The following is a 19,012-nucleotide window of genomic DNA, read 5'->3' on the forward strand; positions in this document are numbered from 1 at the left end:
CATAATAAATATCAGGACTATATGGTGGAATAACCAAATGTTTGAATTAATTTTTGTTTAATATTATGTTGCGAACTACACAACAAAAATTAATAAAATGACGAAAGTTCTAATTAAGCGTCACTAATGGGCTGTTAGAGGCCGTCGTAAAATTTATATATTTAATATTTTTGGCCAAATAAATCTATAGTTGGAGAAAAGACGTATGGTCACGTGGGCTGTGTCTACAAGAGTTGATAATATGCAGAGAAATATGACGTAAAACCGGTATAGTAGGGTGGGGGAAGACGGGACATCTTTTCATTCTATTTTTTTACCAATTAAGTATATAGTAAACAAATAACATTCAAACAATTATAAAACCGTATCCTCACGACTACCATTGACTGGTGTTAAATGTGTAAAACATGAAAAATTGTGCTGAAGGTGTCCCGCCTTTCCCACCCTACCCACTCCACAAACATACGTGCACACACCGTATTTGTTGGAAACAATGTCAATTTGTGCCGTTAGCGGATGGTAAATCATCAGGCAACAATAAAAACCCTCCAAGGATATTTTCCACGTTGATTAAGCTCTCCCCGCTTTTGGTTGATTGGCTCGCATTCCTCGCTTACAAAACACTCGCCTTCCAATGCGTGGCAGTTACACTACGTGGATGGTTGGTTGAAGTTGGTTCTGCAACTAATGTGGATTGTATTTCAAGATTTTAAGTTGAGTATTATTTAAGTTAAAACTATTATAATTTGTACCGGTATATTGCTATTCATTATTATTAAATTATTTAACTATTATTATCTTTATCTTTATTATATTATTTAAAGAACCTTCTTATATTAATATTGTGCCTTGCGTTTAATATACTTTAGTTTCGCGCGACGGTTGTTTATTACGTCATAATACAGGTAACGTTTATTAAGTCACAATCGTTACTATCGCTTTGAATGACATCGCGTCATTACCGCGTCGCTTTCGCTAATATTGTTACATCATCGCTCGTCTGCACTCGCTCTTATGACGTCACAATGCGGTTTGTTTTACGCGTGCGTTTCGCGATTTTTTTCATGGGGCCCCATGCGAGTTCTACGTCGACGCAAGGCACATTACTTGTATATTCTAATTATATTTGTGCTATGAGCGCGAAGCAAGAAGATCAAAGAATTGGTAAAGTATAAATCACAATTGGCATTATTACGTACATAAGCTCTTTTCTAGAAACCTTGACGATGTGACGTCACGAAGTGGTGATGACGCAACAGAAGAACCCACTTCGTAAGTTCATTGTTTTTATTAATCTTTATTTCCTACAAATACCCGTTTTAAAATGTTCGATGTGTTTAGAACATGGTATGTGACGTCACAGAGGAATAAGCCAGCCATGGAACGGAAGAAGAATTAAGGTAATTATGACGTAATAATATACACAGACCCTAACGATTATTGTTGCAGAAAAGTCAGCGAATAAAGCTGCCGAAGAATAGCGCAAGGTATTGTACATTATCATTACGTTATCATATCTATTGGGCAAAACTGGGAAATAATTTAAAATCTATTTCCGAGTAAAGTAATACATGAAAAATTCAATAAAAAATTTATAAACGGTTTGAAATGTTGGCTCCTATGACGTATGCAATATGACGTAATTATCACGTTTGTTCTGCAGACGAAGAACAAAGACGAAGACGCCGATAAAGGATACATGGTTTGAGGTTTGAGTATTATAAGTATGAGTTGTGTGCTGTATGTGTGTCTTATCTGCGCTGCTGTATTCTCATTCTGCTGGGCCTAATGTTGTCAGCTATTTTTAGTCAGTCACTACTATAGTGCATTTTGCAGGTCTATGAAATCTATGCAATGAAACTATGGCGATTATCTTGCTGGATCAGATTTTGTTGTTGTACACTCTATTGGGTACTTCGTCTACAAAGGTCGAACCCTTCAGCGATTCTGTATTGTCCTGATCGCTTGGTGAGAACGGTGTGTTGGTACACAAATACTCGAGTAATATTAACACGCAGTATAATATGCGCGTAATTAAAGTCCATAATTTTACATTTCATCTTGTATTATATGAACTTTCCCACAACGATAAAATAAAGCAACTATAATTTTATATTGAAACGTCATGTAGCGTGATTGGGACGATGGCCACGTCACGATTACGCTACGACGTCGATACGGTGGGTCAGAGCATTGTCATGACCCTGCGTTCGGTGCGGTTACGTCAGTTTTGATTGAGTTACTTAACGGTCAGGTTGTTGCGTGGACGTCGCCGCCAGTGATGCTACGCTCGATATTTAGGTCACTGTCAATGCGGTTCGTAACAACCTGATGCAGTTTTGTAACGGTCGATGCGGTGCGTAACATCCGAACGATATTATATTGTGTGAAGATACGACGAGAGTATATCGCGGTACCAACATGGCGACTTACCTTTTGATTGCGACATGCGGAGCTGCTGTTGGCTTCGACTCCTTGCGGTCGGACATTCAATATGGTGTACACTGCAGATGATTATCCTTCAGGATGTGAACCATATTTTATTTGTAGATGTTTCAATGATTATGTTCGCGTTAATTACTTTTTGACCGCGTCCCCTTTTTGTATGATTGAGCTGTTGTGTTTGTTGCATGTTTGGCACATGTATGTCGCTGCACTCGTTGTACTATTTCTGTCTTTTTGTTGGTGTGTTCCTTCTTGTGCACATTGATGTGCGTCGTTGTATTATTTTTGTCTATGGGGTTTCTTTAACCTGCGTGGACAGTAACATCCAGCAAGGGTTTCTCACCAGAGTAGAAACCCACACCCGATTAGTTACGGTTGAGTCGTTAACAAACGGACATATGCTGATTGGTTGAGACGTTTCGAAACATGCTGTATTATAATATGGTAACACGTGTTATAATACGGATCGTTTTCTACGCTGTTTCGTCAATTTACGTGACGTAAATATTTTGACCCAAATGTTGAAATATATTTAGGATATTGTTTACCTCACACACGGTTATTTAAATTAAAAGCTATTAATCAAAAGGAATAGAAAGTTTAAACGAATCCCTATATTAGTTTTAGAAGGAAAATGGAACAAAAAAGGACAAAGGTTTGTATTTTTAATTTCTTTAAATTAAGAAATTAAACAAACGTCAAATCGTTTGTTTCAGTTGGTGAAAAGAAAGGCACCACAGTATAAGATTAAAGTACGAGGAGAAAAGGTTAAAAAAACAAGCTTGTTCTATCAAGACAAAAGAGAAGCAAAGCAGAATGCTGGTGTTTCGGGGCTTTCCTCTGCGTATGATGATGATGCAGAACAGTATTGGTCCAGGTCAGTGTATTCAGCAAGGTAGAATGTGTGTTATTGAATGCTGTTGACCTGTCTTGTGTGATTTAAGAGGTTTCAGATTATATCGATACTATTCGATAATATCATTTAACTTTAGTATATTCCTGTCCAGCGCGGTAGCACAGTTGGTTAGCACGACTGACTCCCAACCCAGAGGTAATGGATTCAAGGCTTGTCACTGCTCCCATTGTGGGCATATGTGTCCTTGGGCAAGACACTTAACGGCAATTGCTCCAACCCAGTGGTCACTAATGGATTGTCCAAATTATCAGTCACACAAAAAAATGAAAAATTAAAAAAAAAATAATAACCACCCACAAAGTAACATACTTGGTAACTCGTAAGCTGGCACGAGGTGTATGAAACAGAATACCTGTGTTATAACGACTGTCGTTTCCCGGCCACGCGAGGATAAAGTAAGTTACATTTTTAGTAACATTACTATACAATCATACCGACGGGGACAATTCCAACCATCATGAGCACATACACCCAAACAGAGTGTTATAATAAACATATGCAGCATACAAAGCTAATACACGCAAAGAACATGTTATACAGAGTATATACGAATGGACAACATGTTAAATGGCACATACAGCATAATATACACTATACAGGGTGTCAACCAAAAATGTATATTTGTATATATATATATGCTCTTTAAATGACCATATTACAGCAACATTTGTTTTAATAAAGAAATTTCTTTTAACTTCCTCAAACTTCCGTCTAGCTTTTGCCATTATTTACACCTGAAAAAAAAATATTTAAAATAAATATTGCTATTATGGGCATTTAAAGAGTATATAATGTATATATATATATGTTTTTTCGGACACCCTGTAGACCACATGCAGTATTATATACAGGAGAGAATACATATAGCACAGATGGCACAGACTTGCCAACAGCATATTATAAACCAGGCATGTGAAACCTGCGACACGCGTGCCAAATACGGCTCGCACAAAAAAGTTGTACGGCCCGTGAAGCCAGTTGCATATTTTCCACTGAATGTATTTTAATGTGACAATAAAGTAGCTGTTTTCTTCAGAAATTTATGCATCCGAACTCTATATTTCTACCAGGAGATAAATTAGATAACCCCTGTTTAATATCATAAGATTAAAGACTAGAGGTCGACCGATGTATCGGTTCACCGATATTATCGGCCGATATTTACGTTCTACCGATAACCTTCTACCGATAAGTGTTCATACGGCACATGGAGCACATAGTATACATACGGCACATGGAGCACATAGTATACATATGGCACATGGGGCACATAGTATACATATGGCACATGGGGCACATAGTATACATATGGCACATGGGGCACATAGTATACATGTGGCACATGGAGCACATAGTATACATATGGCACATGGGGCACATAGTATACATATGGCACATGGGGCACATAGTATACATATGGCACATGGGGCACATAGTATACATATGGCACATGGAGCACATAGTATACATATGGCACATGGAGCACATAGTATACATACGGCACATGGAGCACATAGTATACATATGGCACATGGAGCACATAGTATACATATGGCACATGGGGCACATAGTATACATATGGCACATGGGGCACATAGTATACATACGGCACATGGAGCACATAGTATACATATGGCACATGGAGCACATAGTATACATACGGCACATGGAGCACATAGTATACATATGGCACATGGAGCACATAGTATACATACGGCACATGGAGCACATAGTATACATATGGCACATGGAGCACATAGTATACATATGGCACATGGGGCACATAGTATACATATGGCACATGGAGCACATAGTATACATATGGCACATGGGGCACATAGTATACATACGGCACATGGGGCACATAGTATACATATGGCACATGGGGCACATAGTATACATACGGCACATGGAGCACATAGTATACATATGGCACATGGAGCACATAGTATACATACGGCACATGGAGCACATAGTATACATATGGCACATGGGGCACATAGTATACATACGGCACATGGAGCACATAGTATACATATGGCACATGGAGCACATAGTATACATATGGCACATGGGGCACATAGTATACATATGGCACATGGGGCACATAGTATACATACGGCACATGGAGCACATAGTATACATATGGCACATGGAGCACATAGTATACATACGGCACATGGAGCACATAGTATACATATGGCACATGGGGCACATAGTATACATATGGCACATGGGGCACATAGTATACATACGGCACATGGGGCACATAGTATACATATGGCACATGGGGCACATAGTATACATACGGCACATGGGGCACATAGTATACATATGGCACATGGGGCACATAGTATACATATGGCACATGGGGCACATAGTATACATATGGCACATGGGGCACATAGTATACATATGGCACATGGGGCACATAGTATACATACGGCACATGGGGCACATAGTATACATATGGCACATGGGGCACATAGTATACATATGGCACATGGGGCACATAGTATACATATGGCACATGGAGCACATAGTATACATATGGCACATGGGGCACATAGTATACATACGGCACATGGAGCACATAGTATACATATGGCACATGGAGCACATAGTATACATACGGCACATGGAGCACATAGTATACATATGGCACATGGAGCACATAGTATACATATGGCACATGGGGCACATAGTATACATATGGCACATGGGGCACATAGTATACATACGGCACATGGAGCACATAGTATACATATGGCACATGGAGCACATAGTATACATACGGCACATGGAGCACATAGTATACATATGGCACATGGAGCACATAGTATACATATGGCACATGGGGCACATAGTATACATATGGCACATGGGGCACATAGTATACATATGGCACATGGGGCACATAGTATACATATGGCACATGGGGCACATAGGAGCATAAATAGGACAGGTGGCAAATTCAGCAAATACGGCACACATAGCACATACCGCACATAGTATACGTATGGCAGAATTAGCACATACGGCATATAAAGCCCATACAGCATATATAGTACATACAGCACATGGTATACATACAGCAGAATTAGCACATACGGCAGATAGAGCACATACAGGTCATACGGCACATACAGCACATTCGACACATACAGCACGTAGGGCACATAGTATACATACAGTACGCACAGCACATGCAACAAATACACAGCACATAGTACACATACAGCACATACGGCGCGTACACACAACAGCTTGTTATTCAAAGCACCCACACGCGCAGCCTTGTTTATTGATATCACACACACACACGCATTTGCGATATTGATATTATTTAGAGTTGTCCCCCATAGACATTATTTAGAAAACCTTACAACTGGAATGTAATACAATCTGATACTGATCATTTAGCATATCTAAGGTCTTATACTATAGGGATATTGTATATTATGATACAGTGTTGCCACAATTAAAGGTTAGACATAAGTTTTTCTTTCGCATAACAGCTTGATGTCATTTATATACTTAACTTACTTATAGGTAAAACTATTTACTAAGAGAAATCAGTAAAAGCTTTGACTTAGTATAACATAAACTATTATGTATTATCCAAATATACATTTATTTGTGGTATAGTTCAGAAACAAGTCCTGCTGAAACCTATGAACAAAGAAGAAAACAGTTATCAGAGGACTGGCGGCAAATGGAGGAAAATCTTTTTAGTCTCAGAATAATATCTTTTAAACCAGCCTCATTTCTGTGTAATATATGCAGGTAATATATTGATATTATAGATAAATGAATTGCAATCAAATCCGAATAGAATGTGCGTTTCAAGTTTTCTTTACTTTACTAAAGGCCGAGACAGAAGCAAAGAAACTGCAAAAGATATAAAATGCAGCAATGAAGACGAGCTCCCTAATGAGTGAAATTACCATAATTTTTCCATACAGACAATCCACCAAGAATATTGTGCGCTGCAGTGATTGTGGGATTCCAAGCTATTTTTGTAAACCATGTTGGTTAACATTTCATGAAAACATCTATTATCATGTTCCAGATATATGGAATAAACATGTATGTACATCAATGTTCATTGTATTTTTATTTGGTATTTTAAAATGCTATGGATATAAAATTTAGAAAAGTGTCTTCATCAAAATGGAAGTTCCCGTAAAAACCTTACGACGATTGGATGCTCATGAATGTGAAACATCTTATGTAAAGCAAATGGTTGTAATTGACAACAAAGGTATCCAAGCACTTTAATATACATAGCATACTCTTTGTTACTTTATTTAACCTAATGCGCACTTGTACTGGCTGACACTTGTGTTATTCACATAATTGTTAAAATATTAAATTGGTTGGTAAGGGCAGGACGATCATATTGTCATGTGTGGCTCATTTTTATAGTCAACCTGACATGGTATAATTATCATTTGTCAACACAAAGTAAACCACTAATTTTCTTACTAGTTTAGCTGTATTGAAATGACCATAGCTCATAATTTATTTTAAACTTTAAAAGGATTTCAACATAGTATTGATGCCACATTCTGCCAATGCGAGGTAGAACCGGTCACATTACTTCGTTGGAATTTGTGGCCTGGCTCTGCTAAGAGTCCGAAAGTAGCATTTTCAATTGATTACTTGGAATTTTTACGAGTACTCATGCTTGGAAAGCAAGTTTCTACTGAGGGTTTTGTGAACTGTATGCATTTAAGATATGTACCAGTAATTGGTTACAAAACAAAGGTTAGTTTCTTTGTATTTGCTCCATGTTGCTAACTTGTTAAACTTGGTTGGGTTGACTTTTGTTGTGTCTGTGTTTTTAATGTACAGTATATTTTTCAATAATATTATTTCAATCAATAATTTTAGATTTGCTTAGACATATAATGCCATTAAATTTGAATTCAGATTAAAAATATAGCGAGAATATTATTAAATGAAGTCATGGAATCCTACAGACACCATGTCTACAAATTGCAGAATGCGCAATTGCCAGAATTAGTGACTGCTGGTATAGATAATGGAACTGAATGTCCATGCTGCTACCTTGTAAGTAAAAACATTTATAGTTACTACTGATCATTCACGTTACATGCCAATATTAACACAGGATGAAAAAAAGACATTCTATCTTGATGGTAATTTTGGTCTCGTGCGGCGTCAAACTGGTCACAATAGTATCCAACCCCACCACAAAGATCTATATTTCCTGGAGCAAACCGCAGTTGATGAATTTGTTCAGCAATACACTCAGCGATTTTATCCAAAACAAGTGAGTTAAATGAGGACAATATCTCCTAGGAGTCTTGCCTAATCAAAACAAATGTTGCAGGATTGCAGTGATTTTCAGGCTGGAAGTACTGTGCGATCAAAAAATAAAAACAAGAAACTTTCTGTCAATGGAGTATTTGGCGCATGTTGCAAACATGAAATACCAACATTGTTTATGAACATGAAGCATGGTGAAAGGTAGTACTGTGATGTAAGCATTGAAATCTTTAACTCCATCTATTTTCTTCAGGTTCAGTTATCCTGTGTTTATCATCAGACAATTGTTGTTAAAATGTTCATCCCCCATCACTATTTTTTATGACATAGCGTGTCGCATATTTGCTCATCTACGGGTAATTATTTGTTTTTAACTGTTTATTTTTAGTATGAAATGGTAAATTAAGAAATCACTGTTTAGTTGAAGCAAGACACAGATATCCTTCCTCTTGTCAAATTTGTCGTACCAGTCTTTCATGGCTATGGTCACAATGTTAATTGTCAGGTAGGTTTTGTGTCAATGCTATTAATTTTAGATGTTAATTTGAACCATTTATAGGCTCAATTTAGCCCGAGAAAAACGCTGCAATGTGGTTTGGCAGATGGCGAAGGAATGGAGCGGTTGTGGTCTTTTCTCAGAAATTTTAATAAGATTTCAAAAGAAATGAAAACGGAGCACCGTGACGACTTACTTACGGATGGGTTGTTACTATATGCTGATAAACAAAAAAAGAAACTTGGTATATAACTCTTAATGAAAAATTGCTACAAAACATAAACATATATATATCAATATATGACTATTTAATTATAAAAGTAATTGCCATTATTTTTCTCCATAGGCTTGGTGTTAGTTCAAAAACTTGAAAAAGCAAGGGCAATACAGAAAGAAAGCAAGGAACGTTTGAGACATATGATTAATGCTCACAGCTGTTAGTATTAACTATTACATAACATGTTAGAAGCTTATACCTTTTGGTGATTTTAGCCATAGAATCATTTGATGACGTGAAAGCAACTGCAGATACGTGGCAGCACATTCCATCAATACAAATTGACAGTTCTGAACAATTGGATTACCATGAAGAATATGCCATGAAGGTCAATACCTTGCGATTGAAAGGTTGGTAAACTTTAACCCATTGTAATTTGGTCATGCATGCTAAAGCCCAGTCGCATTATGGGTAAAATCGCTACCTCAAATACAGAGGTTATGGGTTCGAGGCTTGATGCTGCCACCAGTGTGGTTTTATGTGTCTTGGGCAAGACAATTACCAGTAATTGCTCCAACCCAGTAGTACCAAATTGGTTGTTTAATTTGTCCGTACATAAAAAGTCCCAAAAAATGATAACCCACAAGGCTCCGTATGTGGTAACTCTGAAATGTGGGGTGTATGAAATAAAACACTGATGTATAATGACTGTCGTTTTCCAGCAAATGTGGATAAATAAGTTTTATTTATTCAGTTGTTTTATATAAAGTTTTTGTTTTAGAGCTGTTTTAGAAAATCTAAAGAGTGATGATCCTCAAAAGGCTCACCAATCTGGACAAATTGCTCGGTAACTAACTTGCTCTGGTAGCTTTTAATTTAACAATAACTTGTATCTGGCTAGTACTTGATAAAGAATATAAGAAAATGCTCAGTTAGATACCATATTAAAGGTGTTATGTATGTGTAGATTGGAACATGAAGCATTGATGTTGGAACAGAGGCTTAAAATCCCACACCGATGGGGGAATGCAAATCCTGATTTCAGAACATACACACTTTCTGCAGTAAATAAAATTCGCTCAAAGTTACAACGAAAAATTTCAAAACTGAACATGGAGGCAAAATTTGTTTCTTCCTTGTTAAAAAAATATCCAGGTATGCACCAGAATTGGTAACCTCTTTATTTATTTCATATGCACTACAGTGGTTATTGTTTTTAGTTGGTCAAGCCATATCCAGTCGTATCTTGAAAACACTAAAAAGAATAAACAAGAATATAAAAATCACCATGCAAGAGTACAACAAATACAGTGATCTTCCACCCAGTCCACTTCCACAAACAAGTAAAATTGATCAGGTTACAATGCCTGATGATGACTCAGGTGGAAAACAAGATATGGTGGACTGTTACAATATGTTATTGCGATCTCAAGAAGAGGAAACATTTACATTACAAGAAATGAGAAGTGCATTGGCCTTTTACCATAGGCAAATTGAACTCTGTACAGGGTGCATGGAAAAAATACCTAGTCCATACACGCCGTATGTACATACTCAAATTTACATTAAAAAAACGCATTTGCGTGAATTGATTACGAAATTCAAAATGTACATCGATGTACCGTCCGTGATTTCACACATCGTGGAAAGTTCACAGGATGATTGGTGTTCTTATGACATTGAAAGTGATTATGAAACTGACTCCAGTGTTGACGAATGAATCTCTATACTGGCACTCAACCCATTAATTTCCGTTATTTCATATCTTGTTAATAAACGTTGATAATAAATCTTGTTTAATTTAATTGATGTTAGGTTAATTAAAATATTCAAAACGTAGGGTAAAGAACAAAAATGGAGTACGTAACACAAGGGCAAAATATATATTTATGCCAGCGAGATGTCCATCAATATCAGGATCTGTAGCAGCAGCGTGATATTGTGCTTGACCGCAAGGTGTCGCTGCGGTTCATCCTGATCGGAGTTTCGTTATCTTATCGGTGTTAGGTGATCGCCTCCAGCAGGCTGTCTATAGCTTCCAGAGTTATTGAGTCTCTCCCCCGTGGGTCCAGTACGAATTTGCGTTTTCGTTTTTACGATAACGCTTTATAGCCCCCACTGAATATACAGGATCGCTGGTTGGGTTATATGACTCCGTGCTGATCCGACTTCATATACAGGCTTCAGCGGGGTGCTATATCTACTGTAGTACTAATTGCTTTTATAACCAGAAACCAAACAGTTCATGATGTCTTGCTATGTTTTATTCCTTTTTTCTGGTATACAAGTACACGATACAGTATCGGGCAAAACCTTACTTGACGGCCGGGCAAGGGCTCGTAAGAGCCCGCCATGAGCCAAGACTGACCTCGAGGTCTCAGTGCCGATAGTGGCGTTAGTTCGGTAGTTCTCGTTTTGTTATTGTGTTAGGGCAAAGGCGAATTATATACCGGACAGAATTTCGGTTTGTTCTGTGGTGAGTCCTTCCATATTACACTTTGGGCAGTTTACCGGTAGTTTTTTTTCACTGACGCTAGCCGACTTGACTCTAGTGTTTCTTTGGTCATCAGGGCTGGGATAAGCTCTCTTGATTCGAGCAGCGGTTGTTTCGCTCTCCATAGCAGTTGACGCCTCCTGCGAGTCACGCGCTACCTGCGGCAGCGTGCTGGCGTTCTTATCTCTGACGTCAGGTAGCCTCGCACTGGCTGTCGGAGTATTCAGCTTCAGGCCGGACTCTTGCTCGAGCGTGGCAGTTTCGAGACGAGGGAAGTCGCTTTTTCTCTGTTTGCAGTCTGCTTGTTTGTGACCTGGTTTTGAGCAATATTTGCATGTAATCTTTTGGCCAAAGTATGAGACATAAAACTCAAGATTGTTAACTACGATATAACTGGGAATCGGGTTTTTTTCCACATCTTCTCTTTTCATTGTTATGTATCTGACTCCGGTCTTGAACCCATCTTTATCTATTTTGTGAGTGCTTTTAATTGGTTTGCCATATTCCTTTTCAATGTGTTCCAGCAGCGTTTTCTCAGGAAAGGGTATTGGAACCCATCCTATTACTACATTTACAATGTCGGATTCGTACAGTCGAAGGCCGTAAATTTCGTTTACTGTCGTTAACTTTTCGAACAGATCCAGAACATTCTGCCTGGTAACACAGGTGACATCCACTTTGTTACCTTTCATTGCTGCAATGCCAGCTATTCTGTTTTTTGTAAAACCTGCTTCTTTTAACAGAAATATTATCTCGCTTCTTGACATTAGCTTGTTCGTTCTAAACATAAGGCATGTTGGTCTTTTAAACACTATTCCTGGTGTATTAGCTGCCACCATCTGAGCGAAGCTGGCCCTTTCAGGTGCTGCCCTTGCGGACAACCGTCCGCTAGCCATACTAAACGTGAATGTTTCGCAAGGATAAAGTCTAGTACGGCGCGCGATAGTGCGATGATTGAAGCGCCTCCTAGCGGTTACGGGTTCGACGCTAGTCATGACCATTGCGGGCGTAAACGTTCTTGGACAATACAGTTAACGCTAATTGCTCCTGGCCAATGGTCCCCAATTGGCTGTTTAAATGGTCGGCTATATATAAAAAATGGACCTATCCCCATCCAGAAAATACACTCACAGTAACACGTTATAGTTCGTAAGCGGTACCGACGTGTAAGAGAAATACTCCTGTGTAGGCTGTGTTATTATGCCTGAATTTGCAGTTGCCCCGTACCTTCAGACACCCTTTATAAGTTATCGTCCCATATCGGAACTCCAGTAAAAGCGTATTCCGATAAAGCTTGAGCCAAACCACATATTTTTATTCGTCGTGCGGGCACTGTGACGTCACGTGGATCAATTTCCTCCTCTGCTATAAAATATTGTTGTTGCTTGTTGTTAATTTCATTGTATGACCTATAATCTTAGGTAATCTTATAATCTCTTTGTGCATTCAGTATAGCCTGTTCATATTCACCACAGAACTTACATTGTCCGTTTCACTTTATTATGGACGTAAAATTATGTGTTGTTTATCAAGATGTAGCTTGGTAATGCGGGGGGATAATGATAAGTAGACGATCGAAGTTTGTAATTGCACGCACCCCGTCGTGGATCCTTCCAAGTAGACTAGCTTGTCGCACCCGGCATTCGCCCACGGACAATATAGCTATATCGCAGACTTCCCCAACGCGCCATCCTGCATCAGCACATATTTTAGACAACTCGTCGGTTTAATGTATACGATAAACAAGCGGCAATAGGTAGGTTTATAGCATAATGCAACAAAACATGTAACAAAGACAGGAACAGATTCAAGAATACGCCATCTAGTGGTAATTTAATAACGAAAATCACCTCTTATGTGTTATTCACTTTTCTTCCATGCATCATCTGGTAATTAGAATACTACGAAAATAGACTAATCGTTTATTAAAACACACACTGGTGCAACCCGAACATTCAATTGACACAAATTACAGGACCTTTTCCGTATTTTTTTCTGTACTGATAATTTGTACTCTCAGTAGGAACGATTCATTTAGAGCAATTGCTGTTAAGTGTCCATCGCAGCAATGACAACTTTTCAACGTTGAGTCGATATCTTTTAACACAAGTGTCAGCCAGTACAAGTGCGCATTAGGTTAAATAAAGTAACAAAGAGTATGCTATGTATATTAAAGTGCTTGGATACCTTCGTTGTCAATTACAACCATTTGCTTTACATAAGATGTTTCACATTCATGAGCATCCAATCGTCGTAAGGTTTTTACGGGAACTTCCATTTTGATGAAGACACTTTTCTAAATTTTATATCCATAGCATTTTAAAATACCAAATAAAAATACAATGAACATTGATGTACATACATGTTCATTCCATATATCTGGAACATGATAATAGATGTTTTCATGAAATGTTAACCAACATGGTTTACAAAAATAGCTTGGAATCCCACAATCACTGCAGCGCACAATATTCTTGGTGGATTGTCTGTATGGAAAAATTATGGTAATTTCACTCATTAGGGAGCTCGTCTTCATTGCTGCATTTTATATCTTTTGCAGTTTCTTTGCTTCTGTCTCGGCCTTTAGTAAAGTAAAGAAAACTTGAAACGCACATTCTATTCGGATTTGATTGCAATTCATTTATCTATAATATCAATATATTACCTGCATATATTACACAGAAATGAGGCTGGTTTAAAAGATATTATTCTGAGACTAAAAAGATTTTCCTCCATTTGCCGCCAGTCCTCTGATAACTGTTTTCTTCTTTGTTCATAGGTTTCAGCAGGACTTGTTTCTGAACTATACCACAAATAAATGTATATTTGGATAATACATAATAGTTTATGTTATACTAAGTCAAAGCTTTTACTGATTTCTCTTAGTAAATAGTTTTACCTATAAGTAAGTTAAGTATATAAATGACATCAAGCTGTTATGCGAAAGAAAAACTTATGTCTAACCTTTAATTGTGGCAACACTGTATCATAATATACAATATCCCTATAGTATAAGACCTTAGATATGCTAAATGATCAGTATCAGATTGTATTACATTCCAGTTGTAAGGTTTTCTAAATAATGTCTATGGGGGACAACTCTAAATAATATCAATATCGCAAATGCGTGTGTGTGTGTGATATCAATAAACAAGGCTGCGCGTGTGGGTGCTTTGAATAACAAGCTGTTGTGTGTACGCGCCGTATGTGCTGTATGTGTACTATGTGCTGTGTATTTGTTGCATGTGCTGTGCGTACTGTATGTATACTATGTGCCCTACGTGCTGTATGTGTCGAATGTGCTGTATGTGCCGTATGACCTGTATGTGCTCTATCTGCCGTATGTGCTAATTCTGCTGTATGTATACCATGTGCTGTATGTACTATATATGCTGTATGGGCTTTATATGCCGTATGTGCTAATTCTGCCATACGTATACTATGTGCGGTATGTGCTATGTGTGCCGTATTTGCTGAATTTGCCACCTGTCCTATTTATGCTCCTATGTGCCCCATGTGCCATATGTATACTATGTGCCCCATGTGCCATATGTATACTATGTGCCCCATGTGCCATATGTATACTATGTGCCCCATGTGCCATATGTATACTATGTGCTCCATGTGCCATATGTATACTATGTGCTCCATGTGCCGTATGTATACTATGTGCTCCATGTGCCATATGTATACTATGTGCTCCATGTGCCGTATGTATACTATGTGCCCCATGTGCCATATGTATACTATGTGCCCCATGTGCCATATGTATACTATGTGCTCCATGTGCCATATGTATACTATGTGCTCCATGTGCCGTATGTATACTATGTGCCCCATGTGCCATATGTATACTATGTGCCCCATGTGCCGTATGTATACTATGTGCTCCATGTGCCATATGTATACTATGTGCTCCATGTGCCATATGTATACTATGTGCTCCATGTGCCATATGTATACTATGTGCTCCATGTGCCGTATGTATACTATGTGCTCCATGTGCCATATGTATACTATGTGCTCCATGTGCCGTATGTATACTATGTGCCCCATGTGCCATATGTATACTATGTGCCCCATGTGCCATATGTATACTATGTGCTCCATGTGCCATATGTATACTATGTGCCCCATGTGCCATATGTATACTATGTGCCCCATGTGCCATATGTATACTATGTGCCCCATGTGCCATATGTATACTATGTGCTCCATGTGCCGTATGTATACTATGTGCTCCATGTGCCGTATGTATACTATGTGCTCCATGTGCCATATGTATACTATGTGCTCCATGTGCCGTATGTATACTATGTGCCCCATGTGCCGTATGTATACTATGTGCCCCATGTGCCGTATGTATACTATGTGCCCCATGTGCCATATGTATACTATGTGCCCCATGTGCCATATGTATACTATGTGCTCCATGTGCCGTATGTATACTATGTGCCCCATGTGCCATATGTATACTATGTGCTCCATGTGCCGTATGTATACTATGTGCCCCATGTGCCATATGTATACTATGTGCCCCATGTGCCATATGTATACTATGTGCCCCATGTGCCATATGTATACTATGTGCCCCATGTGCCATATGTATACTATGTGCTCCATGTGCCACATGTATACTATGTGCTCCATGTGCCGTATGTATACTATGTGCTCCATGTGCCGTATGTATACTATGTGCTCCATGTGCCATATGTATACTATGTGCTCCATGTGCCGTATGTATACTATGTGCCCCATGTGCCATATGTATACTATGTGCCCCATGTGCCATATGTATACTATGTGCTCCATGTGCCGTATGTATACTATGTGCCCCATGTGCCATATGTATACTATGTGCCCCATGTGCCATATGTATACTATGTGCCCCATGTGCCATATGTATACTATGTGCCCCATGTGCCATATGTATACTATGTGCCCCATGTGCCATATGTATACTATGTGCTCCATGTGCCATATGTATACTATGTGCCCCATGTGCCATATGTATACTATGTGCTCCATGTGCCATATGTATACTATGTGCCCCATGTGCCGTATGTATACTATGTGCCCCATGTGCCATATGTATACTATGTGCTCCATGTGCCGTATGTATACTATGTGCCCCATGTGCCATATGTATACTATGTGCTCCATGTGCCATATGTATACTATGTGCCCCATGTGCCATATGTATACTATGTGCTCCATGTGCCATATGTATACTATGTGCCCCATGTGCCGTATGTATACTATGTGCCCCATGTGCCATATGTATACTATGTGCCCCATGTGCCATATGTATACTATGTGCCCCATGTGCCATATGTATACTATGTGCTCCATGTGCCATATGTATACTATGTGCCCCATGTGCCATATGTATACTATGTGCTCCATGTGCCATATGTATACTATGTGCTCCATGTGCCATATGTATACTATGTGCTCCATGTGCCGTATGAACACTTATCGGTAGAAGGTTATCGGTAGAACGTAAATATCGGCCGATAATATCGGTGAACCGATACATCGGTCGACCTCTAGTCTTTAATCTTATGATATTAAACAGGGGTTATCTAATTTATCTCCTGGTAGAAATATAGAGTTCGGATGCATAAATTTCTGAAGAAAACAGCTACTTTATTGTCACATTAAAATACATTCAGTGAAAAATATGCAACTGGCTTCACGGGCCGTACAACTTTTTTGTGCGAGCCGTATTTGGCACGCGTGTCGCAGGTTTCACATGCCTGGTTTATAATATGCTGTTGGCAAGTCTGTGCCATCTGTGCTATATGTATTCTCTCCTGTATATAATACTGCATGTGCTCTACAGGGTGTCCGAAAAAACATATATATATATACATTATATACTCTTTAAATGCCCATAATAGCAATATTTATTTTAAATATTTTTTTTTCAGGTGTAAATAATGGCAAAAGCTAGACGGAAGTTTGAGGAAGTTAAAAGAAATTTCTTTATTAAAACAAATGTTGCTGTAATATGGTCATTTAAAGAGCATATATATATATACAAATATACATTTTTGGTTGACACCCTGTATAGTGTATATTATGCTGTATGTGCCATTTAACATGTTGTCCATTCGTATATACTCTGTATAACATGTTCTTTGCGTGTATTAGCTTTGTATGCTGCATATGTTTATTATAACACTCTGTTTGGGTGTATGTGCTCATGATGGTTGGAATTGTCCCCGTCGGTATGATTGTATAGTAATGTTACTAAAAATGTAACTTACTTTATCCTCGCGTGGCCGGGAAACGACAGTCGTTATAACACAGGTATTCTGTTTCATACACCTCGTGCCAGCTTACGAGTTACCAAGTATGTTACTTTGTGGGTGGTTATTATTTTTTTTTTAATTTTTCATTTTTTTGTGTGACTGATAATTTGGACAATCCATTAGTGACCACTGGGTTGGAGCAATTGCCGTTAAGTGTCTTGCCCAAGGACACATATGCCCACAATGGGAGCAGTGACAAGCCTTGAATCCATTACCTCTGGGTTGGGAGTCAGTCGTGCTAACCAACTGTGCTACCGCGCTGGACAGGAATATACTAAAGTTAAATGATATTATCGAATAGTATCGATATAATCTGAAACCTCTTAAATCACACAAGACAGGTCAACAGCATTCAATAACACACATTCTACCTTGCTGAATACACTGACCTGGACCAATACTGTTCTGCATCATCATCATACGCAGAGGAAAGCCCCGAAACACCAGCATTCTGCTTTGCTTCTCTTTTGTCTTGATAGAACAAGCTTGTTTTTTTAACCTTTTCTCCTCGTACTTTAATCTTATACTGTGGTGCCTTTCTTTTCACCAACTGAAACAAACGATTTGACGTTTGTTTAATTTCTTAATTTAAAGAAATTAAAAATACAAACCTTTGTCCTTTTTTGTTCCATTTTCCTTCTAAAACTAATATAGGGATTCGTTTAAACTTTCTATTCCTTTTGATTAATAGCTTTTAATTTAAATAACCGTGTGTGAGGTAAACAATATCCTAAATATATTTCAACATTTGGGTCAAAATATTTACGTCACGCAAATTGACGAAACAGCGTAGAAAACGATCCGTATTATAACACGTGTTACCATATTATAA

General features: G+C 38.4%; 3 protein-coding genes and 1 long non-coding RNA gene across 9 annotated transcripts; 2 read left to right on the forward strand and 2 right to left on the reverse strand.

Annotated features, from left to right (window-relative positions):
• The first annotated feature begins 74 nt into the window (after positions 1-74).
• Positions 75-2,798, forward strand: LOC149730455 (uncharacterized). The gene is made up of 4 exons (XR_016385883.1): positions 75-1,272; positions 1,342-1,400; positions 1,450-1,487; positions 1,664-2,798. It is a non-coding gene; the product is annotated as an uncharacterized LOC149730455 (long non-coding RNA).
• Positions 2,799-18,018, forward strand: LOC149730456 (uncharacterized). Of its 4 annotated transcripts, XM_089887042.1 has the most exons (17): positions 2,799-3,100; positions 3,162-3,322; positions 7,010-7,147; positions 7,327-7,450; positions 7,517-7,625; positions 7,905-8,131; positions 8,297-8,437; positions 8,499-8,660; positions 8,721-8,857; positions 8,910-9,012; positions 9,078-9,161; positions 9,216-9,396; positions 9,499-9,588; positions 9,645-9,779; positions 10,151-10,216; positions 10,337-10,524; positions 10,590-11,159. In XM_089887042.1, the coding sequence occupies exons 1-15, from the start codon at positions 3,080-3,082 to the stop codon at positions 10,159-10,161; spliced, it is 1,824 nt and encodes a 607-aa protein (XP_089743168.1). In that variant the 5' UTR covers positions 2,799-3,079; the 3' UTR covers positions 10,162-10,216; positions 10,337-10,524; positions 10,590-11,159. The 4 variants fall into 4 exon arrangements, with proteins under 4 accessions (XP_089743168.1, XP_089743170.1, XP_089743171.1 ...); XM_089887044.1 differs by lacking the exon at positions 9,078-9,161; XM_089887045.1 differs by lacking the exon at positions 8,297-8,437.
• Positions 10,538-12,879, reverse strand: LOC149730457 (uncharacterized). Its single transcript, XM_089887054.1, has one exon. It carries the CDS (start codon positions 12,862-12,864, stop codon positions 11,812-11,814), a length of 1,053 nt encoding a protein of 350 aa, XP_089743180.1. The 5' UTR covers positions 12,865-12,879; the 3' UTR covers positions 10,538-11,811.
• On the reverse strand, positions 13,158-18,945 carry LOC149730458 (uncharacterized). Of its 3 annotated transcripts, XM_089887060.1 has the most exons (7): positions 18,792-18,945; positions 18,570-18,730; positions 14,529-14,666; positions 14,226-14,349; positions 14,051-14,159; positions 13,346-13,555; positions 13,158-13,228 (listed from the first exon to the last, which is right to left on the reverse strand). In XM_089887060.1, exons 1-6 carry the CDS (start codon positions 18,810-18,812, stop codon positions 13,392-13,394), a joined length of 717 nt encoding a protein of 238 aa, XP_089743186.1. In that variant the 5' UTR covers positions 18,813-18,945; the 3' UTR covers positions 13,158-13,228; positions 13,346-13,391. The 3 variants fall into 3 exon arrangements, with proteins under 3 accessions (XP_089743186.1, XP_089743185.1, XP_089743189.1); XM_089887059.1 differs by having other exon boundaries at positions 13,158-13,555; XM_089887063.1 differs by lacking the exons at positions 13,158-13,228; positions 13,346-13,555 and adding an exon at positions 13,774-13,960.
• Between the last annotated feature and the right edge of the window lie 67 nt (positions 18,946-19,012).

Source organism: Ciona robusta, chromosome 10, assembly GCF_009617815.1.
Source record: "Ciona robusta chromosome 10, ASM961781v2".
NCBI classification, from domain to species: Eukaryota; Metazoa; Chordata; class Ascidiacea; order Phlebobranchia; family Cionidae; genus Ciona; species Ciona robusta.

Coding starts and splice junctions, on each gene's coding strand:
- LOC149730456 (XM_089887042.1), top strand. CDS start 3,080: ATGGAACAAAAAAGGACAAAG. Junction 3,323..7,009: donor GCAGAACAGTATTGGTCCAG/GTCAGTGTATTC, acceptor TTTGTGGTATAG/TTCAGAAACAAGTCCTGCTG. Junction 8,438..8,498: donor AATGTCCATGCTGCTACCTT/GTAAGTAAAAAC, acceptor ATATTAACACAG/GATGAAAAAAAGACATTCTA.
- LOC149730458 (XM_089887060.1), bottom strand. CDS start 18,812: ATGGAACAAAAAAGGACAAAG. Junction 18,731..18,791: donor TGGAACAAAAAAGGACAAAG/GTTTGTATTTTT, acceptor CGTTTGTTTCAG/TTGGTGAAAAGAAAGGCACC. Junction 14,350..14,528: donor TTTCTGTGTAATATATGCAG/GTAATATATTGA, acceptor TTTTCCATACAG/ACAATCCACCAAGAATATTG.
- LOC149730457 (XM_089887054.1), bottom strand. CDS start 12,864: ATGGTCATGACTAGCGTCGAACCCGTAACCGCTAGGAGGCGCTTCAAT.